The sequence below is a fragment of the Trachypithecus francoisi genome, unplaced genomic scaffold (genome assembly GCF_009764315.1).
Source record: "Trachypithecus francoisi isolate TF-2019V2 unplaced genomic scaffold, Tfra_2.0 Contig00215, whole genome shotgun sequence".
NCBI classification, from domain to species: domain Eukaryota; kingdom Metazoa; phylum Chordata; class Mammalia; order Primates; family Cercopithecidae; genus Trachypithecus; species Trachypithecus francoisi.
In genome coordinates this window covers 108,936-132,422 of record NW_022680509.1, presented here as the reverse complement: position 1 = coordinate 132,422, position 23,487 = coordinate 108,936, and the positions used below count along the sequence as shown (strand labels likewise).

Sequence of the window (23,487 nt, the reverse complement as noted above, 5' to 3'; positions counted from 1 at the left end):
CATAATCACTTTTCCTAGTTGGTTTAGTCATGTTCCCGTGGGAAGAGAAACCCTTAGACATCAATGAGAAAACCCCCAGATCTACTGATTTTGTAAATGATTAGAAGCTAAGTAACATGCCTTACTGATTTTCTAGTGAGCTGTACTAATTTGAGCCCATCTCATCCAAATATTTTGCAACATTATGAGCAAGAATTCAATATGCCAATGAAAGACAGGCGTTGAACTCTCTGCTAAGTGATGTAACCCTAAAAACTGCAAAACAATATTCAAATTATGTGAAAAATCCAGTGACACCCTCTTTATGGCACAGGACAAGCAACCGTGGCCCACACGGTCTGCCTGCCTGCACATCTGGTCTGCATGTTCTATCTGCTGCGAGGCTCCCTGCCCCTGGCTCCTGCAACAGCGTGCCCTGGCTCTAGAATACTAACGCCCCTGTGACGGAGTTAGAAGAAGGAGGTCACATGGGGAAAGAGCCTCGTGGATATGCTGTGTGTAGGTGAAGGAAGCCCTTCTCAGTGGAGGAAAGACAGAGACCCAAATAACTCACTTGGGTGCATAAGGATCGAAAATGACATCGAAGTCCTCGTCCAGCTCCACAGGACTTCTTGGCATATTATAATCCATGCTGCGGTAAAATTTGGCAAAAGTTTCATCATCATCTGGCTTCATCACCTCCTTCACAGATTTGCCGGTGACAGTGAGCACCGTTTCGTGCATCCCGCCAACTATCAACAAAGAAGAAAATGACATAAGAGTTTTATAAAAACAAGACTCCAATTATGCTTCACAATAGTTTAAAAATTCTATTTCCTCCTAAGTTCCAGGAGTGGAAGAAACACGGTTGTGATATACAAGGTCCTGCGGTTGCTTCCCAGGCCCTTACTTAATCTCTGACATAAGGACTTCCCACCTGAACAAATCTTCTGCAGTAAAATGGTGGGAGAGAGGGAGGCTGACCTTACTGCACACACGAGCCCACTGAACGCTTCTGAACCTGCACTGGCTTCTGCTGAGGGTAGATGAACCAGCCTCAGCCTCATTCTATGTCAAGGGTCAGCAAACTTCTTCCAAAAAGGGCCAGCCAGTAAACATTTTAGGCTTTGCATGGGGAGGGGTGATATGGAGCCTATGTTGCAACTACTCAGTTCTGCTGTTATAATGCAAAAGCTACTGACCATAGTTCATGAATGGGCATGGATGTGTTTCAGTAAAACTTTATTTACAAAAACAAGGCTGGGCATGGTGGCTTACGCTTATAATCTCAGCACTTTGGGAGGCTGAGGCTGGGGGATCGTTTGAGCCCAGGAGTTCAGCCTGAGCAACATAGTGGGATTCCATCTCTACAAAAACAGAAACAAAAATTATCCAGGCTTGGTGGTGCACGCCCATAGCCCCACCTAATTGGGAAGCTGAGGTGGGAGGATTGCTTGAGTCCAGGAGTTCAAGGCTACAGTGAACTATGATGGCACCACTGCAATCCAGCCTGGGTGACAAAGCAAGACCCTGTCTCTTAAAGACAAACAAACAAGAAAAAACAAAAGCAGGTGGGCAGCTGGATTTGGCAGTGGCCATCGCTTGCTGACCCGCGGGCTAGATCGCTGCTCCATGTGTGTAATAAATGCTTTGCTGATTGGCATTCCTTGCCTACCCAGATCAGTGATTAAATTACACTTTTATACTTCTGTTCAGTGGTGATTGTATTATTTTCAATCTTTAAGTGGTCACTGTCAATAGTAGGGACTCCCAGCGCCTAATATTGGGTAAGTTTCCAGGAATGGACATTTTAATCAAGAGATAAAAGGCTGTTTTTGCATATTGCTCTTTTATTTTGTATACCTCATTGACTTTTATATTGAAACATTTATTTCAATATTCATTTGCCATAATTTTCTTTTTGAAATCATTTGTGATTATATGAAATAATATTAGCTTTTACCTTATTGGAAATTGGTAACATACAATTTAAAGTTCACCAGGCCCAAGATCACGTTGATTTTGCCGACATATAATAATCTGCTTTCAGAGTTATAATCAAAATCACTCAACTCACAATTCCAATTGGATTACACCCCAAGGGTTTAGATTCAAGAAAAAAATGTATTATTGGAAGTCCCCAATTTAGTACGTTATCAAGTGAATCAGGGCTTGTTAATCTAATCAGTCTTGACCAAAACTTCATTTTTTGAAGATAACAACAAAGATAATGATTACAGTATGAATGAGTAAAGCCATAATGGAAAGAAAACAATTTAGCTGAGGAAGAAAAGCAATCAGAATTTGGATTTAGAGATTCTGAGAGCAAAGCCTTCTGGCTTCCAGTAGGTACCTTTGTTATTCAGCCTTCTCAGAAAGGTTTCCAGCCTGTCCAACTTCAGGTCCGATTCTAACTGCATATCTGGTCTGGCTTCGATATCTAGGCAAGCAGAAACTGTCAGTGAGACCGCATCACTAAGGCCTCTTCTGATCAGGCTTGGCGTGGCCGCGGCCTTGGTGACTTACCTTCCAGGGGTTTGGAAACGGGTGTGGTGCCTCTTGTTTTACTGCAAATGGGTGAGGCTACTGGGGTTATGGCAGTGGGTGACGCCAAACCTGTGGAACACACAGACGAGCTACTGAGCATCTCAAAGTCACTTCTGGAAATCTCTGGAACCCTGATGAATCTCCAGGAGTCCCAGGGTAGACGGCACAACCTATAAGAATGTACGCACAGGCAGGCACACACACGCGCACTTCACAGGTACAGCGACTGTGGGACAACCAACTGCAAATGTAGACAGGATTGTATTATTTCCAAGGACTGTAGTGGCTGACAAGCTGATATTCCAAAATGAATGCTGAAGACGTGGGAAAACATGTCCATGACACGTTAACTTGGGCAAATGCAGCTGTGAGTTCTGAGGCCCTTTGGGGATGGCAGGGGCAGCTGACAGTGCACTGGTGCCATCTGCAGAATGAGCTGTGTCACACTTGCCAGCCAGTGGCCCCCAGCACTGAAGTTCTCCTTCAGGCTGAGGGGAGGGAGGGACAGTGGCCTTGGAGACATTACACAGACAGTAATCCAAGGAGGGCCAACCTTTCAGAAGAAACCACAGACCAGGGCAGGTCTGGACCGACTGTGCATGTTGGAAGGTCCTGTTCATCTCCCATGTGGGCGGAAACAGGAAATGCTTTTCCTCCTATATTTACTGAGAAGCAGGGTGAGGAATCTTTAAAAGGGCAAATGGTAAGAGACATATGAAAGGGAAAGGGAGGAATTCCAGCATGGAGAAAGTATCCAGCTGGAAGAAGAAAACTTAGTAAAGAGAAGGATGAGTATCACTTCCCTAACCTAAGTGGAAGGCATTGGAAAGAAAACTAGTGCATTTACAAAAAACAAAATGAGATGTGAATGTTCTCTGTACTCATTTGTAATAAATGTGAAATCCTTAGATGACATTGCCACTTAGATGACAATGCATCCCTGGACGAACAACATCCAGAGAATATGCAAATCACTATTGTAAGGAAAACCAAATAAATGAATGATTCTGCTCTGTCCTCCTGTGAAAGGGAGAAGTATTACAGCATAAAAATTTAATTAAAAATAACCATTAAATGGTTTAAAACTCAAGTTGTAGGTAACATCCTAGAAGTACTTCTCATTTTGTGATGATGTCAATAAAAGTTTTAAAATTTGTTTCAATTGCCAGACCTGCAAAGGGTTTATATCCATGAGAAAGTAAACTTTATTGAAAGATAATAAAGATAAATAAAATCTGGTATCACAGGGTAGGGAGGGAAACCATCACTCACTAGAAGGATGCTTAAGAGACAGCAGAGGAGTTCATTAGCACAGAGGCCGTTAACTCCGCAGCTAATAAACAGGGCTGACTCTGAAGGTTGGTTTCCAAAGCAACCGGAGAAATCCCTCCCTGTCCTGGCTGGTGCCAGGCAAACCCCGCTGCCATGGCTCTCCCTGCTGGCGGTTCAGGCAGTGGCACTATTCAAAAGAGCTCTTCTCCCAGCTAGCGATAAGGATCCTTAGGCAATGAATGACTCAGGGCATGGAGATGCAAATTACAAAATGTTAAAACAAAGATCCCCCATAGCTCTTTTCAATGAATTCTAGGTACAACAATCTAGAACATCGTCACATCTCGCTTACTCCAGGTGTGGTTGGAGTACTTGGCTTCCAGAGAAAATCTAGAATACCACAGGAACCTTGTGGAGTGCTAACTGTTACACAGAATTGAGGAATATAAAAAAGGGAGAAAGTCCTAATGAGACTAGCAGGAGAAGAGAGGTTTCTGGGGTGAGAGAATGAAGGTCAGGTCCCGGATGCCTCCTGGCAAGGCACTGAGAGGTGGTCACTCCTGGTTGCCTGTTGTTCCCGGGAGGTAGGAACCCAGGCTGTTGTGTAGGGGGTTATTTTATTCTGCAGCGAATGTAAATTGGATGCCTTATCACTACAAATCAAAAAGAGCTAATGACTCAAGTGAAACATATAACCCAGGAGGTGATGGCAAATATTAGAAATATAAGAAACAGTTTTTTCATTAATTATAAAGTATAAGAAGATAATTTCCTGAGTGAGCCATATAGCACCTGTTAAATAAAGATCCCTGATACATTCAGGAAAATATGAAAGTGAACTCATTCACCGAGAAATGGGAACTGTTCCTTCTCCAAACCTGAATAAGAGCAAATCTATATCCTCTTATGTCAATGTGGACAAGGGCAGTGGCATTTGGTAGTGAGAACCCACTTACAAATAAATTAGGATTTTTAAGATGGAAGAGGAAAAAAGAAACCAAAGCAGAAAGTCTTCAAGATAAAAGTCTGGGCTAGAAGTTGGAAAACCTGAGGTCAGGTTCAAGTTCTCAGCTCCAGTTCTACTTAGCCAGTCTGCGCCTAAGGAGGTGCTTCTGTTAAAGAAGGGTTGGGACTCACGTTAAAGGAGTTTAAACACGATTATCCAGTTCTGTGATCTGACGCAGGAAATTGGCAAATGGTACCTCATTCTGTGCGAATAAATTCTCTTCTCTTATCTTTTCACAATTCCAAGATGAGGTAAGAATAGATTTGTTAGAAAGGATTCCCCACTAAGATTTGAGTTAATCACAATTCAGGGATTTCCATGCCTCGCTCCTTCCCTTCCTTCCACAAACATTCATTATGTACCTATAATGAGTTAGGTACTCGTCATAAAAGTGTGGATCCGTGAAGGTTCTGAGAAAAAGAAAAGCTAAACCCACAAGTTTGATGACAAGATGTTAAGATGAAGTGAATGTGAAAATGTATACCACCAAGTTGGGAAATTTACTTGGAAATAAGAGCTTAGAAAATGATGGCATGTGCATACAGATGACAAAGGGACCCTAAATTTTAATCATTTCCTGCGGGATATGAAATAAAGCCCCAAACACTCTTATGAAGCCTCAAATCTCTCCAATAACTTTACTAACCATGTGATATGTAAGTCAGTTTCATACATGTTTGAATACAGGCATCAAATCAGTTCCAAGAGCTCAGCAGCAGAGGACTGCAGCAGGGACGCCCCACTGCCTTGGAACTGAGGACACCTTTTAGACATTAAAGCATATACGGAATTGGCTTTGCTCGGTCAGAGAAATCAGGTTTCATGGAGAAGAACCTAGGAATTAACCTAAAAGGAAGAGGGGATAAAATTCTTTATTGTGAAAGGCTGACTTAGGGTAAGTATGTAGTTGCTGGGTCACAAGGAAATGGAAACGATTTAAAAGTAATTATGGGCCGGGTGGGGTGTCTCATGCCTGTAATCCCAGCACTGTGGGAGGCAGAGGCGGGTGGATCACCTGAGGTAAGGAGTTTGAGACCAGCCTGACAAACATGTCGAAACCCCATCTCCATTAAAAATACAAAAATTAGCCAGGTGTGGTGGCACGTGCCTGTAATCCCAGTTACTCAGGAGTCTGAGGCAAGAGAATCACTTGAACTCAGGAGGCAGAGTTTGTAGTGACCTGAGATCACACCACTGCACTCCAGCCTGGGAGACAGAGCTAGACTCTGTTCCCCCACAAACCAAAATAATAATAATAATAATAATTATGGGGGCTGGGCACGGTGGCTTACACCTGTAATCCCAGCACTTTGGAAGGTCGAAGCAGGTGGATCACCTGAGGTCAGAAGTTTGAGACCAGCCTGGCCCACATGGTGAAACTCCATCTCTACTAAAATTATTAAAAACGAGCTAGGTGTGGTTGTGGCTGCCTGTAATTCCAGCTACTTAGGAGGCTGAGGCAGGAGAATTGCTTGAACCTGTGAGGCGGAGGCTGCAGTGAGCCGAGATCACACCATTGCACTCCAGCCTGGGCAACAAGAGTGAAAGTCCGTCTAAATAAATAAATAGATGTAATTATGGGAAAGGACCAAAATTTGTTAGCAGATTTGAATTGCTTTTGAAACCGACACTTGCACTCAATTCCAAATGGGTAAGTTTTGAAAACAGTGACAAAATGAATTATGTGTCACTGTTTTATGACCTTCAATTATTTCCAAGAATCATATAAAGTTTAAAGAAGATGCTATTTATGAAGAAAAGATATTCAGTAGGAATATCTCACAGAACCTACACAAAAAACATTTATAGAATGTTAGCAAGTTTAAAAAAATTTAAAAGAAGGCTGGGCATGGTGTCTCACGTCTGTAGTCCCAGCTACTTAGGAGGCTGAGATGGGAGGATCACTTAAATCCAAGAGCTCGAGACCAGCCTGGGCAACACAGTGACACCCCATTTCTACATAAAAAATTTTAAAAAGCCAGGCGTAGTGTTGCACACCTATAGTCCCAGCTACTAGAGAGGTTGTGGTGGGAAGATTGCCCCAGCGCATGAGTTCGAGGCTGCAGTGAGCCATGATTGAGCCACTGCACTCCAGCCTAGGCAAAAGAGCAAGACCCTGTCTCTTAGAAAAAACTTAAAAAGGCCATGGTTTTGTCTTTTAAATTGAGTTATCACGTACATGCCCTCCATGGGTGAGTGTGCTCATGTGTGTGCATTGTGCACACACCACACACATACACAGGCACACACACACACGCTGACCTTTCTTCAGCATCCTGCCAGCCACAGTGAACTGGGTGGAATAATTGGCCGCTCCTCTGCCTCTCGTCTTCCAGGCCTCCTCTCTCACAGTGATGAGCTGCTTCCTTTCCTCAATCGTCATCTGGCTCTCTTGACTTTCTGTGACCCGCTGTTCATAAATGTACAGAAGAGAAAACAGGAGAGAGAAATGACAGCGGTGTGGCTCTCAGCCTGCAGCATTTCATGAGTGAAAAAAGCAGGTAGACAAAGAGGAGTAAGCATATTGTCCAAAGATGTTCAAAAATGTTCTATCTGAAATGGGCTCGGCTTCCTTACATCCAGGTTGGGTCGGAGATCACCACTGGTGATACCGAAACTTCAGATGAACACCTTTGTCCTGTGACTTACCGTTTGGGGCACTGGAGCACCAAAACAATCCTTTGTAAACACAAACAGTTCAAAATAGATTGTTTTTGGGCCCTGGTTTTAAAGTTTCTCTGTCTTAACCCATCTAGTTAAACTCGGTTAACTGGGAGATTTTTATCCCTATATACTCACAAAGAACATGATTGGTCTAGAAAACTTTATCCATGTGAGCACGCAAGGAACTTGCCCAGTTAGAAGGAGGGAGGCTGGTTAGGAATAAGGGGCAGGAGAAGGTTTGCTGGGACTCTGCTTGCTTTTTCCTGCAGCCATGATGTTCTGTGGGCAGGTAAGCAACCAGGAGAGCCCACGGAAGCGGCTTTAAGCTGTGAGAGATCTGACGCTGAGGATGAACTATGCTGTAGACGTAACCTACACACACAATAACATTTCTACTGAAAATGCTTTCAGCAGTTTCTAACTGGAAAGTCTCTGGAGATATCTGCTTCTTCCATTTCCAAGTCATTGGTGACGCTCATTAGGCTTGAGGCTGGCGATGTGGCAGGAGGGAAAAGGGAAGAAGCTACAGGGGACTCAGAGGGCATCAGGAAAGGAGAAGGGGCTCAGGACAGGCCTGGGATGGGGAGATGGGGCTGAGGAGGGAGGGAGAGGAGCAGGGATGGAGGCAGAGGACAGGGCTCATGCCACTGAGTGATGTGTATTGGGGAGAAGAGTGTAGGTGGCGGTCGCCGGCGATATCAGGGCAGGAGGTCCTCAAACGCTGGCCGGCAGAGTTTGCTTTCCCTCTGCCTTCAAGCCAACCCTCCCTGCACCACAAGTCCCCTGACTATGGTGAGGCACAGGGCTGAGTGGAGAGCAGGGGAGAAGCACAGGGGCTATGGAGCTAATGCCAAGGAAGGAAGAGTGGAAAGGTGCCCCCTCTAGAGAAGAAGCCACGTCCCTGGCTGTCACTGCAGGTCGCCTCTAGAAGGGGCTCTGGGGGCTGGAGATGGCTTCCTGGCTTTGACTTCTCACTTTCCCCGTCTTTCGGACTGGAGGAAGGCCATTGCTGCTAGTGCATCTGCACTAGCGTCAAACTACATCTGAGCACTCCACACATTCTTCTAGCAGGTCCCCCAGATGGCTGCTAGGGCATCTGCTTTCAAACTGCTTCTGAGTACTACTCAACATCTTCTAGCAGGTCCCCCAGCTGGTCTGCCTTTCTAAGGCATTTTCCTTGGCATTTTCCGTGGATCGGTGTGATCCTAAGGCCTCACGCTGACACAGGGGAGGACTCGGAGAGCCCCGAGTGAAGCCCATCTTGGAGATTCTCTTCCACAATCCCTTTCCTCCTCACTATGGCAAACCAGTTCCCTTAAGAGAGAGAACTTCCTGATTCAGGAGGGACAGGAAGAGAGTGGAGATGGAGACAGTTCATTTTTTTAACGCCCTGGAATGATGGGGGTTGACAGAGGAAAGGCACCTTCCCTTCATTTCCAGCAGCACAAAACCAGGTCTGCACTGGGAAGATTTGGTTTAAGCTATGAATGTGGGCTTCTCCACCATCTAAGTGATGAACCTTTCTTTCACAGGATTCTTCCATAAGGCCCTCACAGCCAGAAGTGATTTTGAGGTCCCTGCCAATTTAAATTGGGTTAAAAACCTTTTCTTAAAGAGATACGACAACCAATGATCCTGGCTTGAATCTTAGATGGGGTGGTGGCTACAAAGGGCATTATTGGAGGAAATTGACACAATTTAAGATGGAATGTGGATCAGATAAATATTGTATCAACATTAACTTCTTCATGTTGATCACCATATTGTAGTTATGGTAGAAAATATCTTTGACTTCAGGAAATACACACTCAAATCTTGAAAGGTAGAGGAGCACAATGTTTCCAAACTACTGGCATATAGTTGGGGTGGGAAAAACGAGATAGGGGAAGAGAAGGCAAGAAAGTGGGGTGAGGGGTGGAGGGGGGAAGGGAGGGAGAGTGAAGGAAGGGGCCAATGTCAATGATGAGTGGTTCTGGTGAAGGGTATGAAAGTGCTCTGTCTAGAATGGAAATGTTTCTATAAGTTTAACATTTTATCACAATTAAGATTTACTAATTTTTTTGAAAAAACCCTAACTTTTCTGCTCATGATTGGCGAGAAACCCCTAATTCCAAGCAACTCTCTGAATCATGTATCCTTTTTAAATAAAGGATGAGGTTCACTTGCCCAAAAGACCTCATCAAAATTCAACAAAGAGAATATGTTTTCTTTGAAAATGAAGTTTCAGGAGTGAATTTTAATCAAACCAAGATGACACTTGGCTTCAAATATTTCCAAGAAACATATCAAGTGCCAAGAAAATTGGCATCTCCAAAGGTCCAGCCATCACTATGGTGATTCACTATTCACTTAGTCAACTCTGTGGTGAATTCTCTCAGGCATCTCGACAGTCCAGGGTGGGGTAGTGGGTGTGGATGGTGACTCAGAAAGATGGGAGCCTTGAGTCAACAATTTTGTTTTTCAAAGCACTGGGATTCCCCCAGAGCCCTTCGTGTACATGATGGATATGAACCCTGTGCCGATATGACCATTTTAAAATTGAAAGCTTCAATTTCTTTGCCAGATATAGGTCAAGAAGAAATAATTTTCACTCTCTGCTAAATGATAGTATTAAACATAAACATTTTTGTTTCTCTAAAAATTTCTACTTGACATTGCTACTTAGTAGGGTTGGCTTACAGCTCCCCAATTCCTGCTGTCTGACTTTACATGGCTCTATAAAGAGGTAAATAATATAGGTTGTTTATACTCCAAAGAATTTAATAAAAATGTATCACAAGTTGCTCTTCTATTTTAGAACTCAAAATGTGAAAACAAAGAAGATGAATATCTTTGTCCATTTGCTTTTTTTCAGCTTCTTCATTATTGTCTTGTTTTTTTCCTTCTAATTTTTTCTTTCCTTAAACAAGGAAAGAAATATGTCCTTAGAGAAGGACATATATACGGTAATAAGTACTGTATCATTTCCCAGGTTTAGCCGATACACATTGAGTGCTGACTGGAATAGTAAGAGAATTGGCGAAGAATCTGAACAGAAATCTCTACCCCATCTGTCCTTTATCCTTTCAAAGATAGATCCCATGAATGTGGTAGGGAGAGGCAGAGAGAGAGGGTGGAGGAGAAAATGAGTATTTGTGTATGTGTATGCACGTGTGTGTGTGTGTAGAAGGTAGTGAAACAGGTAGAAAGGGCCGTCTTCTTTCAAAGATGGTCAGAGACTTGGTAGGTCACAGCCGGAAACTATGCAAAGACTGAATTAACATGAATGCTTTTAGGTTGTGTGATGTTGCTGATGGGTTTGCTTCTCTCTTTATACACCGACTGAGAAATCATAGCAAATCTCCCTTAATGTTTCTCACACAGGGATGTGATCCAACAAGAGAGAGTAGAACTAAGGCGTATTATAAGGATTAGGATAGATTTCAGGGTAAAACTCCACAACCGGAGAGCTTCATGGGAAGAAAAGACTGTGATCTGGTTTTTAAATTTTTATCTTATTCACATCTAGTTAAACTAAACTGTAAAGGAAGAAATTATAAGGCACTTATTAAGCAATAGAAAAATGGTCAATGTAATAAAGTTGTACTTTTCAGTTTTCAAAAACGCTAGCATCATTTCAATTTCTACACACTGTGAAAGAAATTTAGCTTTGCACCTTCCTTAAGAGAAATTTCAGTCCCTCATCACTGCATACAGCCTCAAGTAGCCTGAACAAAAGATGAAGATCACGGGTCTAGGCTCAGATCTCGAAGTAACTGTTTTCCAGTCCTGTCACCATCTACCAGCTCCTAAGATGAAAAGAAGGGAATAAAGTGAAATCTTATTCTGGTACAGTCCTGAGGCATGTGAGAAAGAAGAGAATTCAGGCTGAAGCCTCACCCAGAGACAAACAGTCCATTTAGACAGAGCCTGTGTGCTGTGTAAATGCTCTGTTTTCTTCTCTGAACCTTTGTATTATTAAATATTAAGACACCAGTACTGCTGGAGGAAAGAAAAGGAGCGACTTGACCTCTGAGAACACAGATGAGCTAGTGCTACATACTTGGTATATAAAATATTCACATTCGGCTGGGAAAAACTGGTCAGAAGTAAAAATATAGAATTTTTTGAAATTTTAATTTTGAAGTGATGAAACATAAATGTCTTTGGCAAATGTTATTTTCCCTTAAACTTAACAATATATGGAGATACATTCCATGTTCGTGGATAAGAAGACTCAATTTTGTCAAGATGTCAGTTTTTCCCAACTCGATCTATAAATTCAATGCAATTCCAAAGTCCCTGCAAAGTATTTTGAACATATCGACAAACTGATCATAAAGTTTACATGGAGAGTCAAAAGAGCCAGAAAAGCCAACACAATACTGAAGGGGAAGAAAAAAGTTGGAGGGGCCGGGTGCGGTGACTCATGCCTGTAATCCCAGCACTTTGGGAGGCCGAGGCGGGTGGGTCATGAGGTCGGCAGATCGAGACTATCCTGGCTAACATCATGAAACCCTGTCTCTATTAAAAATACAAAAAATAAGCCAGGCGTGGTGGCGGGAGCCTGTAATCCCAGCTACTCGTGAGGCTGAGGCAGGAGAATGGTGTGAACCCGGGAGGTGGAGCTTGAGGTGAGCCGAGATCATGCCACTGTACTCCAGCCTGGGAGACAGTGCGAGAGACTCCATGTCAAAAAAAAAAAAAAACAGTTGGAGGACCAACACCAGTCAACTTCAAGACTTACTATAAAGCCTCAGTAATCAAGACTGTGTGGTACTAGTAAAAGGATACACAAATAGATCAATGAAATAGAGTTCTCAATAATCGATTCATGTAATATAGTCAACTGATCTTTGACAAGGAGCAAAAGCAATAGAATGAAGAAAAGATATTATTTTCAACAAATGAGTGTTGGAATAACTAGACACCCACATGTGAAAAAAAAATCTAGATACAAATCTTCCACCATTGACAAAAATTAACTCAAAATGGATCACAAAGACCTAACTGTAAAATTCAAAACTGTAACACTTCTAGAAGATAACATAGGAGAATATTTATATTATTTTGGGTTTGATGATTAGTTTTTAGATGTGACACCAAAGGCAATATCTTAGAAAAAAATAACTAACAAGCTGAACTTCACTGAAATTAAAAACTTCTGTAAAAGACACTGTTAAAAGAATGAGAAGACAAACTATGAATGGGAGAAAATATTTGCAAAAGACATATCTGATAAAGGACTGTTAACCAAAATATGCAAGTAACTCTTAAAACTCAACCATGGGAAAACAACCAGATTAACAAATAGGAAAAACATCTAAATAGATACCTCACCAAAGAAGATATACAGATAGAAAATAAGCATATAGAAATATGCTGAATATCTCATTTGCAAATCCCTAATAATGGGATTTGCAAATTAAAACAACATGACACTGTTACACATCAATTAGGATGGCAAAAACCCAAGCACTGACACTACCAAATGCTGGCAAGGACATGGAGCAACAGGAACTCTTATTCATTGCTGGTGGAAATGCAAAATGGTGCAGCCACTTTGGAAGACAGTTTGGAGGTTTCTCACAGAACTCAACATACTCTTACCGTGTGATACAGCAATCATGCTCCTTGATACTCAAATGACTTGAAAACTTACATCCAAATAGAAGCCTGCACATGGATGCTTCTAGCACTTTATTCATAATTGTCAAGACTTGGAAGCAACCAAGTTGTCCTCCAGTAGATGAATAGATAAACTGTGGCATGTCCAGATAATGATATATTATTCGGCAATACAAAGAAAAAAGCTTTAAAGCCATAAAAAGACACAGTGGAGGCTCACGCCTGTAATCACAACACTCTGAGAGGCCGAGGTGGGTGAGTCACCTGAGGTTAGGAGTTTGAGACCAGCCTGGCCAACATGGCGAAACCCCATCTCTACTAAAAACACAAAAAAATTACCTGGGTGTGGTGGTGGGCGCCTGTAATCCCAAGTACTCAGGAGGCTGAGGCAGGAGAATTGCTTGAACCCGGGAGGTGGAGGTTGCAGTGAGCCAAGATTGCACCACTGCACTTCAGCCTCGGTGACAGAGTGAAGCTCTGTCTCAATAACAATAATAATAATAATAATAATAATTGAAAAATAAATAAAAATTTAAAAAGACACAGAGGAATCTTAAATGCATATTACTAAATGGAAGAAGCCAATCTGAAAAGGCTACATACTGTGTGATTCCAATTCAATGACATTCTGGAAAAGGCAAAACTATGAGACAGTAAAAAATTACAGGTTGCCAAGGACTGGGAAGTGAGAGTGTTGAACAGGCGGAGCACAGAGGATCTTCAGGGCAGGGAAACGATTCCGTATGATAGTGTAATGGTGGACATATGTCATTATGTATTTGTCAAAACTGAGAGAATGGACCACACCAAGAGTAAATTTTAACGTCATCTATGAACTTTGGGGATAATGATGTGTCAACGTAGGTTCGTCAATGGTAGCAAATGTGCCACTCTGGAGGGGATGCTGGTAATTGGGGAGGCTGTGTGTGGGAGGGCAGGGATGATGTAGGAACTCTTTGTACTTTCTGCTGTGAACCTACAACTGCTCCAAAAAAAGAAATTCTACTAAAAAATATATCTAGTTGTCCCTCAGTGCCTATGGGGGACTGGTTCAAGGACCTCCCACAGATACCAAAATCCACAGATGCTCAAGTCCCTGATATAAAAAGGTGTAGGATTTGCACACAGCCTGTGCACATCCTCCCCGTGTACTTTAAATCGTTTCGTGATTACTTGTAATACCTAATATAAGGTAATGCTATGTAAATAGTTGTTCTGCTATATTGGTTTTTAATTTTTTAATTGTTGTATTGTTCTTTGTATTGACTTTATTCCCAAGTATCCCTAGTTGATTGAATCCTTGGATGCGGAACCGGAAGAGATGAAGGGCTGACGGTAAACACTTAAAGACTTCAATAATATATCTTTTCCTTTAAAGTTTAATATTGGCTTATTTCAAAGAAACACAAGCTCATTTCCCCCCGTTCGTGATGGGATAGGAAGTTTGCTCCAGATTTCAGCCTCTTTCTTGGGGTAGACACTGGCTGGGTATGTGGGACCTGGGCTCTTACAACCAGCATTTCCAGCTTCAGGGAAAGGAACCAGCAGAGTGAGGGAAAGGCCGCCCCAGGGAGAAGAAGTGGGGAGCTTCCATTTGTGAAGAGGCAAGATGACGACGGGAGGACCCCAGACACCTTCTCTGTCAGCTTCGCACGTGAAACCCTGAGCCGCTCATTCAGCAACTGCTGGTGCTGCCAGAGCAGGCCCATCACGGCACTGTCAGAGGCCACCTGAGAGCTAAGAAAGTCCCAGTCCTGCTGGGGAGACGAGGCCCTAGAGGGAGGGGACAGAGGGCCTACAAGGAAGGGGACAGAGGGTCTACGAGGAAGGGGACAGAGGGTCTATGAGGAAGGGGACAGAGGGTCTATGAGGAAGGGGACAGAGGGTCTATGAGGAAGGGGACAGAGACCCTATGAGGGAGAGGACAGAGGGCCTAGAGGGAGGGGACAGAGGCCCCAGGAGGGAAGTGACGGGGCAAAGCCCGGCAGGGAGGAGTCGGGAGCCTGGCATTCATGGAAAAGTGGATGTTGCCACTTTGCAGAGCTGTTTTGACACCAAGGACATTCCACGGGGAATTAAAAAAAACAGCCATTCCTGTTTTTCATGTTATTCACCCACAGAGTGGCTCAGCCCAGGCCAGGTCTGTTCTCTGGGGTGGGGTTCAGAGGGGCTACAGCGAGGATGGAGGGAAGGGGCAGGGGGTCCATGGTCTCTTGCTTTAATAGGGCCATTGGAACCAGCTCCTCCTGGTTCTTTAATAGGGTCACTGGAGGGGCCTCCCCTCGCTGAGTCTTCCTCCCTGTCCCTCCACACTCCAAACCACCTCCACCATATCCTCCTCCTCTAGGAACTGAGCAGGACAACATCCTCACTGAGCCGGAGCGAAGAACACGGCCACCTCTCCTGGGCTCCTGACTCAGGATCCAAGCTTGGAGGCTGAAAGGGGCTACTCTCCCCTTAAACCAGTTTCATGACTATGAGGGGAATTAATGCCATCAAGTCCACCTGAAAATCTGAGCCAAGGATCAGTGTGTGTGTGTGAGTGACCCTAAATACATGAAGAACCAATTAAACACACACAAGTGCACACATTTACAGACACAGACACACACACTCTCATAGATACACACTCACTCATACACACACTCTCACAGATACACACTCAGCACACATATTCATAGATACACACACACTCTCGTGGACACACACACAATTGTACTGCGACATACACACACACACACACACCCCTCTCTTTCATAGTGAAATGCAGCAAATAAGTTATTTTCCAAAATTAAAACAGAAGTTCTTTTCCTATTGCTTAGAACTTGCAGTGAGGCTTAACATGAGTGGCTTTTCCTCACCTGATTAATCAACACAAAAGACAGGTATTTATGGGCAGCAGGAATAGCAGGAGAATAAGTAGAAGCATATACAGGTTCCTACAGAGCAAAGCAAGAGGATTTAAGGTGAAAAGAGATTTATCAGAGCAGGGCGGGCAGGGACATGGGGGAGGGAGAGACAAAACAATGATTTTTTTTCTAACAGAATGTTAATTTACTCATTGCAACTTCAGTTCTCTTTTCAAGAGAGTCCTCCCTTGAATGCTAATGCTAAAATAAATCCACACAAGCACGGTAAATATACCTGAGTCAGCTTTGTGCAGTAATTAAATGAGTTAATTTATAGAAGATTGTCAGTTACAGAGAGGGAAACCATTAATTTCACCGACAATTTTAACATTTAACAGAAAATATTATCTTCTTAAAAGTATTTTCATTACATGATTTAAAAAATAATTGAAGGGCACAGGCTCAGCTCTCCACTCTGGACAAAGGCTGTGTCTGGTCTGGAGATAAAAAAGCACCAGAGAGGGCACACGAAGGAACCACCCAGGATCAGAATTACCCACGCAAAGTGTAATTCTGGCCACCATCTAGAGGACACCTGTGTTAGAGTCAGGCTTACCCAAAGCAGATTAGAAATGGCAATATCATCCGCAACTCCTCCTTCTTCCTACAGGTTAAAACAAACAGGGAACATTGCAGAGTATTGGAAGAGAAGAGCCTCGCCAGAGCGTCGCAATCACCTTCAAGTATTTCGTGCCTGGGTTCAAACAGCAGCATGCACGTGCTCACACAATGCAGTGATGTGAACCTCAGGCCAACTCATTCCCTGACCGCAGAATGAGCATCTGGAGTTTAGAGGGCGTTCCACCAGCCTTTCTCTCCCTGTCATCCTCGCACTTTAAAGTGACTTTTAAATTCTCCTGAATTGTGATCTGGAATTTCAACGGCAGCAGACACGGAGAATATAAATGTGCCAGATTCACCTTTCTTGAAATTTCAGGGACTGTCATAGATCTGAGCTGGGTGCACTGACCTCAAAGCTACTGAAGCACAGTAGGATATCCAGTTCCCATCTGGAACTCAGAAATAGACACAGGGTTTTAATGGCCAAGTCTATAAATGGTTTTCACTTCTTGGAAAAGGTCTGATTCGCTGGATGACTATCTTCACAAAAGACGTGGGAGCCACCGTGTGTACCTTAACGTCGAATAAACCAAAATAGGGTTGGAATTGAAAATAACTATTTGGTGAAAATAAATACATAACTGAAAGCTAGTTGTAACAGAGACTCCTGCCAAACCACTTCTGAGAGACTTTGCTTCATTTGATTTCTCTCTCTCTGGTGGAATGAGTTACTCTGGAGGAAAGTATACACAAGTCATGCTCAAGTGCACATAAACCACAGCGTGCAGACCAGACCAAATCCACAAAACAGACAGCTTTACCATCTTTAGATCAAGTACATATGTTACGAGACTCACACATGTTTAAGTCAGGTTAGCCTGGCCTAGACTAAACCAAGAACAGGAGAAAGATAAGAAGGGTCGCAAGGAAGAGAAAGAAAGAGAAAGCTGGGGGGAGGGGGTGGGGGGAGAGAGAGAGAGAGAGAGAGAGAGAGAGAGAGAGAGAGAGAGAATACCTAAACAGTTTTGCACAGGAAATGACAGAGCTGGCTAGGTGAACAACTAATGTTCTTAAGCTCTAGATCATCAATCCTCATTTTGGGGGGTGGGGGGTAAAATGGGGAAAGAAAAGAAGGAACTGCCGGTAAGTTTTCCATTCCCTGAGATGTGCCTGATCTTTTAGTATAGAAATGAAAACTCCAGCTTAGTATCTATTCATGGGTCCAAAAAATTTTTTTTGTTTTTGTTTGAGACAGGGTCTTGCTTTGTCACCTGGGCTGGAGTGCAGTGGCACAAATACTGCTCATTGCAGCCTCAACTTCCTGGGCTCAAGCGATCCTCCTGCATCAGCCTCCCAAGTAGCTGGGACCACAGGTGCGTACTACCACACTCAGTTAATTTTTGTAAATATGGGGTTTTACCACATTGCCCAGGCTGGTCTCAAACTCCTGGGCTCAAGTGATCCTCTTGCCTTGGCCTCCCAGTGTTGGGATTACAGGCATGGCCATTGCGCTTGGCCCCAAAGTAAATCTTAACATAACAAAAGACCCAAAATGAGATGCTGGCTGGGGCACCTCAAAGATGTTTTCTTTTGAGACCAATCCATTGACAGAAACAAAACAGTTATAGACTTTACAAGACATCCTTTAATGTATTTTTTAACGTGACTCCAAGAAAATTTCAAAATGACCTATGTGGCACACATTCTATTTTTATTGGATGGTGCTGACTTCCATGCTGCATGTATTTTCATAGGAACAATGGAAGGAACTTCTAGAGTTCCCTCTGTTTCCTGCCTCTTCTACATTTCCACAGACTGCACACTCAAAAGGAACACAGGAACTGTGAAGGCCATGATGAGCTGACCGTAACACCAGCTCCTTTCTGCCCTTGGTGCTAAAGATGGAAGGTTCCGGTACCTGCTCTCCTGGGTACCGCTCCATCAGCAAGGCTAGAGCTACTCCGTGCAGCAAGCGCCCCTGTTCAGGCCCCACGTGTCATGACTGTCTGTCCTTCTCCAGGGCAGCATTCAGACACCCCACAAACAGTTGGCATGTCAAGCCTCCTCAGCTATTGGGGGACTCCCTCAACACAGACCAGGTTTAAGGTGCCTCACCCACCACATTTGAGCACAGCCAGGGGGTGACTGAAAACAGTGCCAGCCCTCGGGAAGGAATGAACCGAGGAGTTGTCAGAGGCCATCTGAGAAACACCTGACCTCAACAGAACCTGAGATTGCCCAATGTGGGCTACAAGGGCCTAAGACAGATCGGTTTATTTTAACTTCAAAGAGCTTACTGTCTCCAGCCAAAGGGAAGCAGACCACTGAGGAAGAGTGGGAGAGTTCACCCTCGCTGCAGGAACAGCAGCCTCCACGCGCCCAGAGGCGGCACTTCCCATTCCAGCCCCATCCTGCTTGGAAGCCCCGGGGCTTCAGGTCACTGGGTTTTCTACCCCAAGGGCAACTGCAGTCAACTGGCCTCTCTTGCCTTCTAAAAACCTTAGCCAGCCTTCGGGCAGTTCGGATCTCATCCTCCACTCAAAGCCTTCTGGCTTCCACACCTAAGGTGATCCTCCGTTCTTCTAAGGGGGTAACGCACCTATTTCACTATTCACTGGGAACCTCTCCTGCTTTGTGCTTTTTGGCTTCATTTAAATTTCCACCGGCTCTCTGGGACTCCCAGTTCCTGATGGGCTGGGGAGTCTCTGCACCTTCCAAAATGATGGACAAGGGGCCAGGCGCTGCTTGGTGCCAGGACATAGTAGTTGGCAGGTTTGCTAATGAGGAATGTGCTAAAATTGTTTTTGAAGCAATGATTTCAAGATTCTTTTAAATAAAGCTTGTGGGTAGTGGGGATACATTATTTGACAGATGGATTTTCTTTCACTTCAGGATCTCATTTTTGAAACCTGAATTTGACATGGTGTGTGAAAAATATGTGCATGTGTATACTTTCTAAACATCTAGTTATATTTGAGAACTTTACAAATGGCTGAGGGTTAAATGCCTTTAGCTATATTATCTTTAACACCATGTATGTCTCAAAGAAGAGAATTCAAATTGCCATTACAATGTAACCTAAGAAGACACAGAAGTATCGGATGAGATAGTGTCAGAACTCCTGACTCACACTTCTATGGGCACATTTCATTTTTATGTAAGTTTCTTAATGCATGAAAGTCACATTCATCATCTCTCCCTTCCACAGATGCTTAACTCATTTTAGAGCTAGAAGGGGCCTGGGGATCATCTGGTTAAAAGCATTCTTTTTCTTTTCTACTTGAAGACTTCTGATCCTAGAAAGTGAGGAGGGAGTGCGTCACCGGTGCATCATTTCGCCTCCAGCCAGAAGGTGCATTTGCAATTGTAGGGCCAACCAGCAAGTCAGTCACCATCAGTTTTGAAAGTGTGCACTATCTGGTCAAAAGTTGGTCATCATCACATCTGTAATTTAATAATTCATCAATACTTTCACATATGAAAGTATTGATCACCATGCATTACCTAATTTTGTTTCAACTTATACATTACTGTACATTCTCAATAAAAGGCACAGTCACTCATGAAACATGCTTAAATGATGAACTCAAGACTCATGAACCACAATTATGTCCTTATTTTTTATACTTAGGTTTAAAATCTCTGCATAGGAAACGCAAGTCCATATTTTATATGCAACTTAAAGATGTTCAATTTTTTTCATTATAAAGGCTTTAATAACACTCTAAAGCCAGACTTCAGGTTTTTAGGCCGGGCGCGGTGGCTCAAGCCTGTAATCCCAGCACTTTGGGAGGCCGAGACGGGCGGATCACGAGGTCAGGAGATCGAGACCATCCTGGCTAACACGGTGAAACCCCGTCTCTACTAAAAAATACAAAAAACTAGCCGGGTGAGGTGGCGGGCGCCTGTAGTCCCAGCTCCTCGGGAGGCTGAGGCAGGAGAATGGCGTGAACCCGGGAGGCGGAGCTTGCAGTGAGCTGAGATTCGGCCACCGCACTCCAGCCTGGGCAACAGAGCGAGACTCCGTCTCAAAAAAAAAAAAAAAAAAAAAAAAAAGAATGTTTTTAAACTGAAGAAAAAGTACACACTTTAAAATTCAGGCACTTGCTTGCTGACACAGTGTGTGTGTGTGTGTGTTGCTGATCCCAGTTCTAAAACATCTCCAGGCACAGCCTTCCACCCCATTTTAGCTGCTCTGTGACAGGCTTTCAGTGTGTACCCTAAGAGCAAAAATGCACAAATGCTTCACAGAGAAGGAATTAGGTGGCACATGCTTGTCTCTCTGATGCGCTTCCAAGAGTGGTGTTAGTCCGAAGGCTTTTCCTAACACGAGGAACGTTACCTTCTTGATCAGGGACCGCCCTGCTTCCCGGGTGTGCAGGCTGCTGGCCGGAGCCTTGCCGCCCTCCTGCCTCCTGCTGAGTCTGTTTCTCCAATCTTCCTCCCCGCTTTTCTTCAACAGTGCCAATCTAGGAGGAAAACATGCCAGCCACAAAGAGTTCAGCACCGAACTCTTCCTTGTGATGGAACCATAATCTAGGTAAGTGAGAAGGCTTTGGCCAAGACATGACCAGAGCCACCTCGTTTTAACATTTTGAATTTCACTTATTCTGAAGACAGCATGTCTGGAAAAATAATAAAATCCCTTTTCTAAGATGGCCCCGAAGACTTTACAGTTGATTGAAACACAGAGTCGAAATGTGACTTGCTAGATAAAAGATGCACCGTCATCCCAGCCGAGGAATGTCTGTTCCTTGGCCTTGGGCTGAAAGCAAGAGAACCGTCCCCAGAGAAAAATGTCTTCTAGTGAGGCCTTCTGGTCACTTGGTGAAATAACATTAAAGGAATAAAGCTGTGTTACAGAAAATGAAGCAGACGCGGGCTTAAAAAATTGTTTTTTAAACAAAGTGTTATATAAAAGATATTCTATCACTAGTTTATTTTTCTGGTGTTGTTTAAAGGACATGGCTACATATAGCTTTCTTATTCTCAGGTGTGACAAAAGAGCTGCAACAACGGAAACAAATAATGATTGTGGGTGAGAGAGCTCATCAATGATAAGCCAAAAATAAAATGAGAAGAGAGGGTTTATTGGAAGATAATATTTTGATTATTCTTTTTTAAATTGTCATGTATTATACTATAGAATTTAGGATCAGCAAATCTATATTTAAAGGTAAATATTATTTTATCAAAATACTTAAAATGCTTTATTACATAAGAAAACTATGCGATAGACTCTGTCAAGGACACCTTTAATTGTTTGCTTTTATTTCCACCTGGGTTTTAATAAAATAATGTTTCTGAGGCTATCCAAAAAAAGAAAAAACAAACCAAAAAAACCATAAAGTTTGCCAGGCCTGGTGGCTTCCGCCTGTAATCCTAGCACTTTGGGAGGTCAAGGTGGGTGGATCATGAGGTCAGGAGTTCGAGACCAGCCTGGCCAATATGGTGAAACCCCGTCTCTACTAAAAATACAAAAATTAGCCGGGCGGGAGGCTGAAGCAGAGGAATCACTTGAACCCGGGAGGTGGAGGATGCAGTAAGCTGATATCGCGCCACTGCACTCCAGCCTGGGTGACACAGTGAGACTCTGTCTCAAAAAACAAACAAAAAAAACCATAAAGCCATGAAGCACTTACCGTCTCTTAATATCATCCCTTTCAATTAGAGGTAAAATTTGATGTTTATGACTGTTTCTCCTTAGGTGTTCTAAGCCCTGTTTTTTTCCTACAAATGAATTTGATCTTTCTTATCCATCTTCTTTAGACAGAAACTATTTTCTACAAACCCATTTTTTAAAATTATCACTTCAACTTTCCTCAGGGGAAGGATATATACAAAAAAAGAATCTAATTAACTGTTACTGTTACCTAACCTACTTTAGCTCAATGATGATGTGACTTATGATGATGTGACTTGACAGGAATACTGCTTGAATACTGGAATCCTGAAAGGTTATTTTTCACAAACATGAGGCTGTTTCAGCTAACTGTATTGCCATGAATGAAAAAATCTTAGGCATTTGCACTGGACAAACAAACATGGGAAAGATAAAAGGTAAAAAAAAAGATGATGTTCATTAAACTCATCTGAGCTGCTGTTCAAACAATTTAAAGAGCAGGGAAAAACCAAATAACTAGATCCCTTTCCCTCTGTGCCACACCTGATGGGCTAGGTCTTATTGATATCACTAATGCATAATCCATAAATGGTATACATATTTTTTATTCATAAATATTAAATCCATAAATATTTTTTATCCATAAATATTTTTTATTTTTATGAATTTGTTTTAGAGACAGGGTCTTCCTTTGTCACCAGGGCTGGAGTGCAGTGGCACAGTCATGGCTCACTGCAGCCTCGAATTCCTGGGCTCAAGCGATAGTCCTGTCTCGGCCTCCATAGTGGCTAGGATGACAGGTGTGCATCACTATGCCTGGTTAATTTTTAAAACTTCCATTTGGTAGAGACAGGGTCTTGCTCTGTTGCCTAGGCTGGTTTCGAACTGCTGGCCTCAAGCGATCCCCCTGCCTCAGCCTCCCAATGTGCTGGGATTACAGGCGTGAAATACCACGTCTAGACAACAGTGTATTTTAAAGCAGTACATCAGCTCTGGTCCCAATTTGGCCACTAACTCCCTTTGAGTACCTCGGCTCTCCCTCCCATATCTGCCACATCAGGAACTGGACCAGATGATCTCTAAGGGTCTTTCTTCCAAGCTTCCCGATTCCCATTAAATATTTGTTTTGGAGATGGGATGAGATATATCCTATGCTAAATGTTTTGTTAAGTTAAAAAGTAAACATTTTTTTGTATTTAAGAATCCAGTGACATCTACATATGTGTACACAATTACACCTATACTTGTTTATTTACTCAGTCAAATAATGGGAAGTAAGCTGTGAAGAAAAGAATCCCCCAAAGGAGGCGGGAGCTTCG

General features: G+C 43.2%; 1 protein-coding gene across 1 annotated transcript in view; it reads right to left on the bottom strand.

Moving 5' to 3' along the window:
- The window catches only part of LOC117078550 (supervillin), a 101,109-nt gene that overhangs the window by 35,062 nt on the left and 42,560 nt on the right, over nucleotides 1–23,487 (bottom strand). Inside the window, exons 13-18 of the mRNA XM_033202140.1 lie at nucleotides 20,888–21,014; nucleotides 16,541–16,588; nucleotides 7,067–7,214; nucleotides 2,506–2,595; nucleotides 2,333–2,419; nucleotides 554–731 (exon numbers count right to left, since the gene is read on the bottom strand). Coding sequence (XP_033058031.1) covers nucleotides 554–731; nucleotides 2,333–2,419; nucleotides 2,506–2,595; nucleotides 7,067–7,214; nucleotides 16,541–16,588; nucleotides 20,888–21,014 — 678 coding nt within the window. The remainder of the gene's footprint in view (nucleotides 1–553; nucleotides 732–2,332; nucleotides 2,420–2,505; nucleotides 2,596–7,066; nucleotides 7,215–16,540; nucleotides 16,589–20,887; nucleotides 21,015–23,487) is intronic.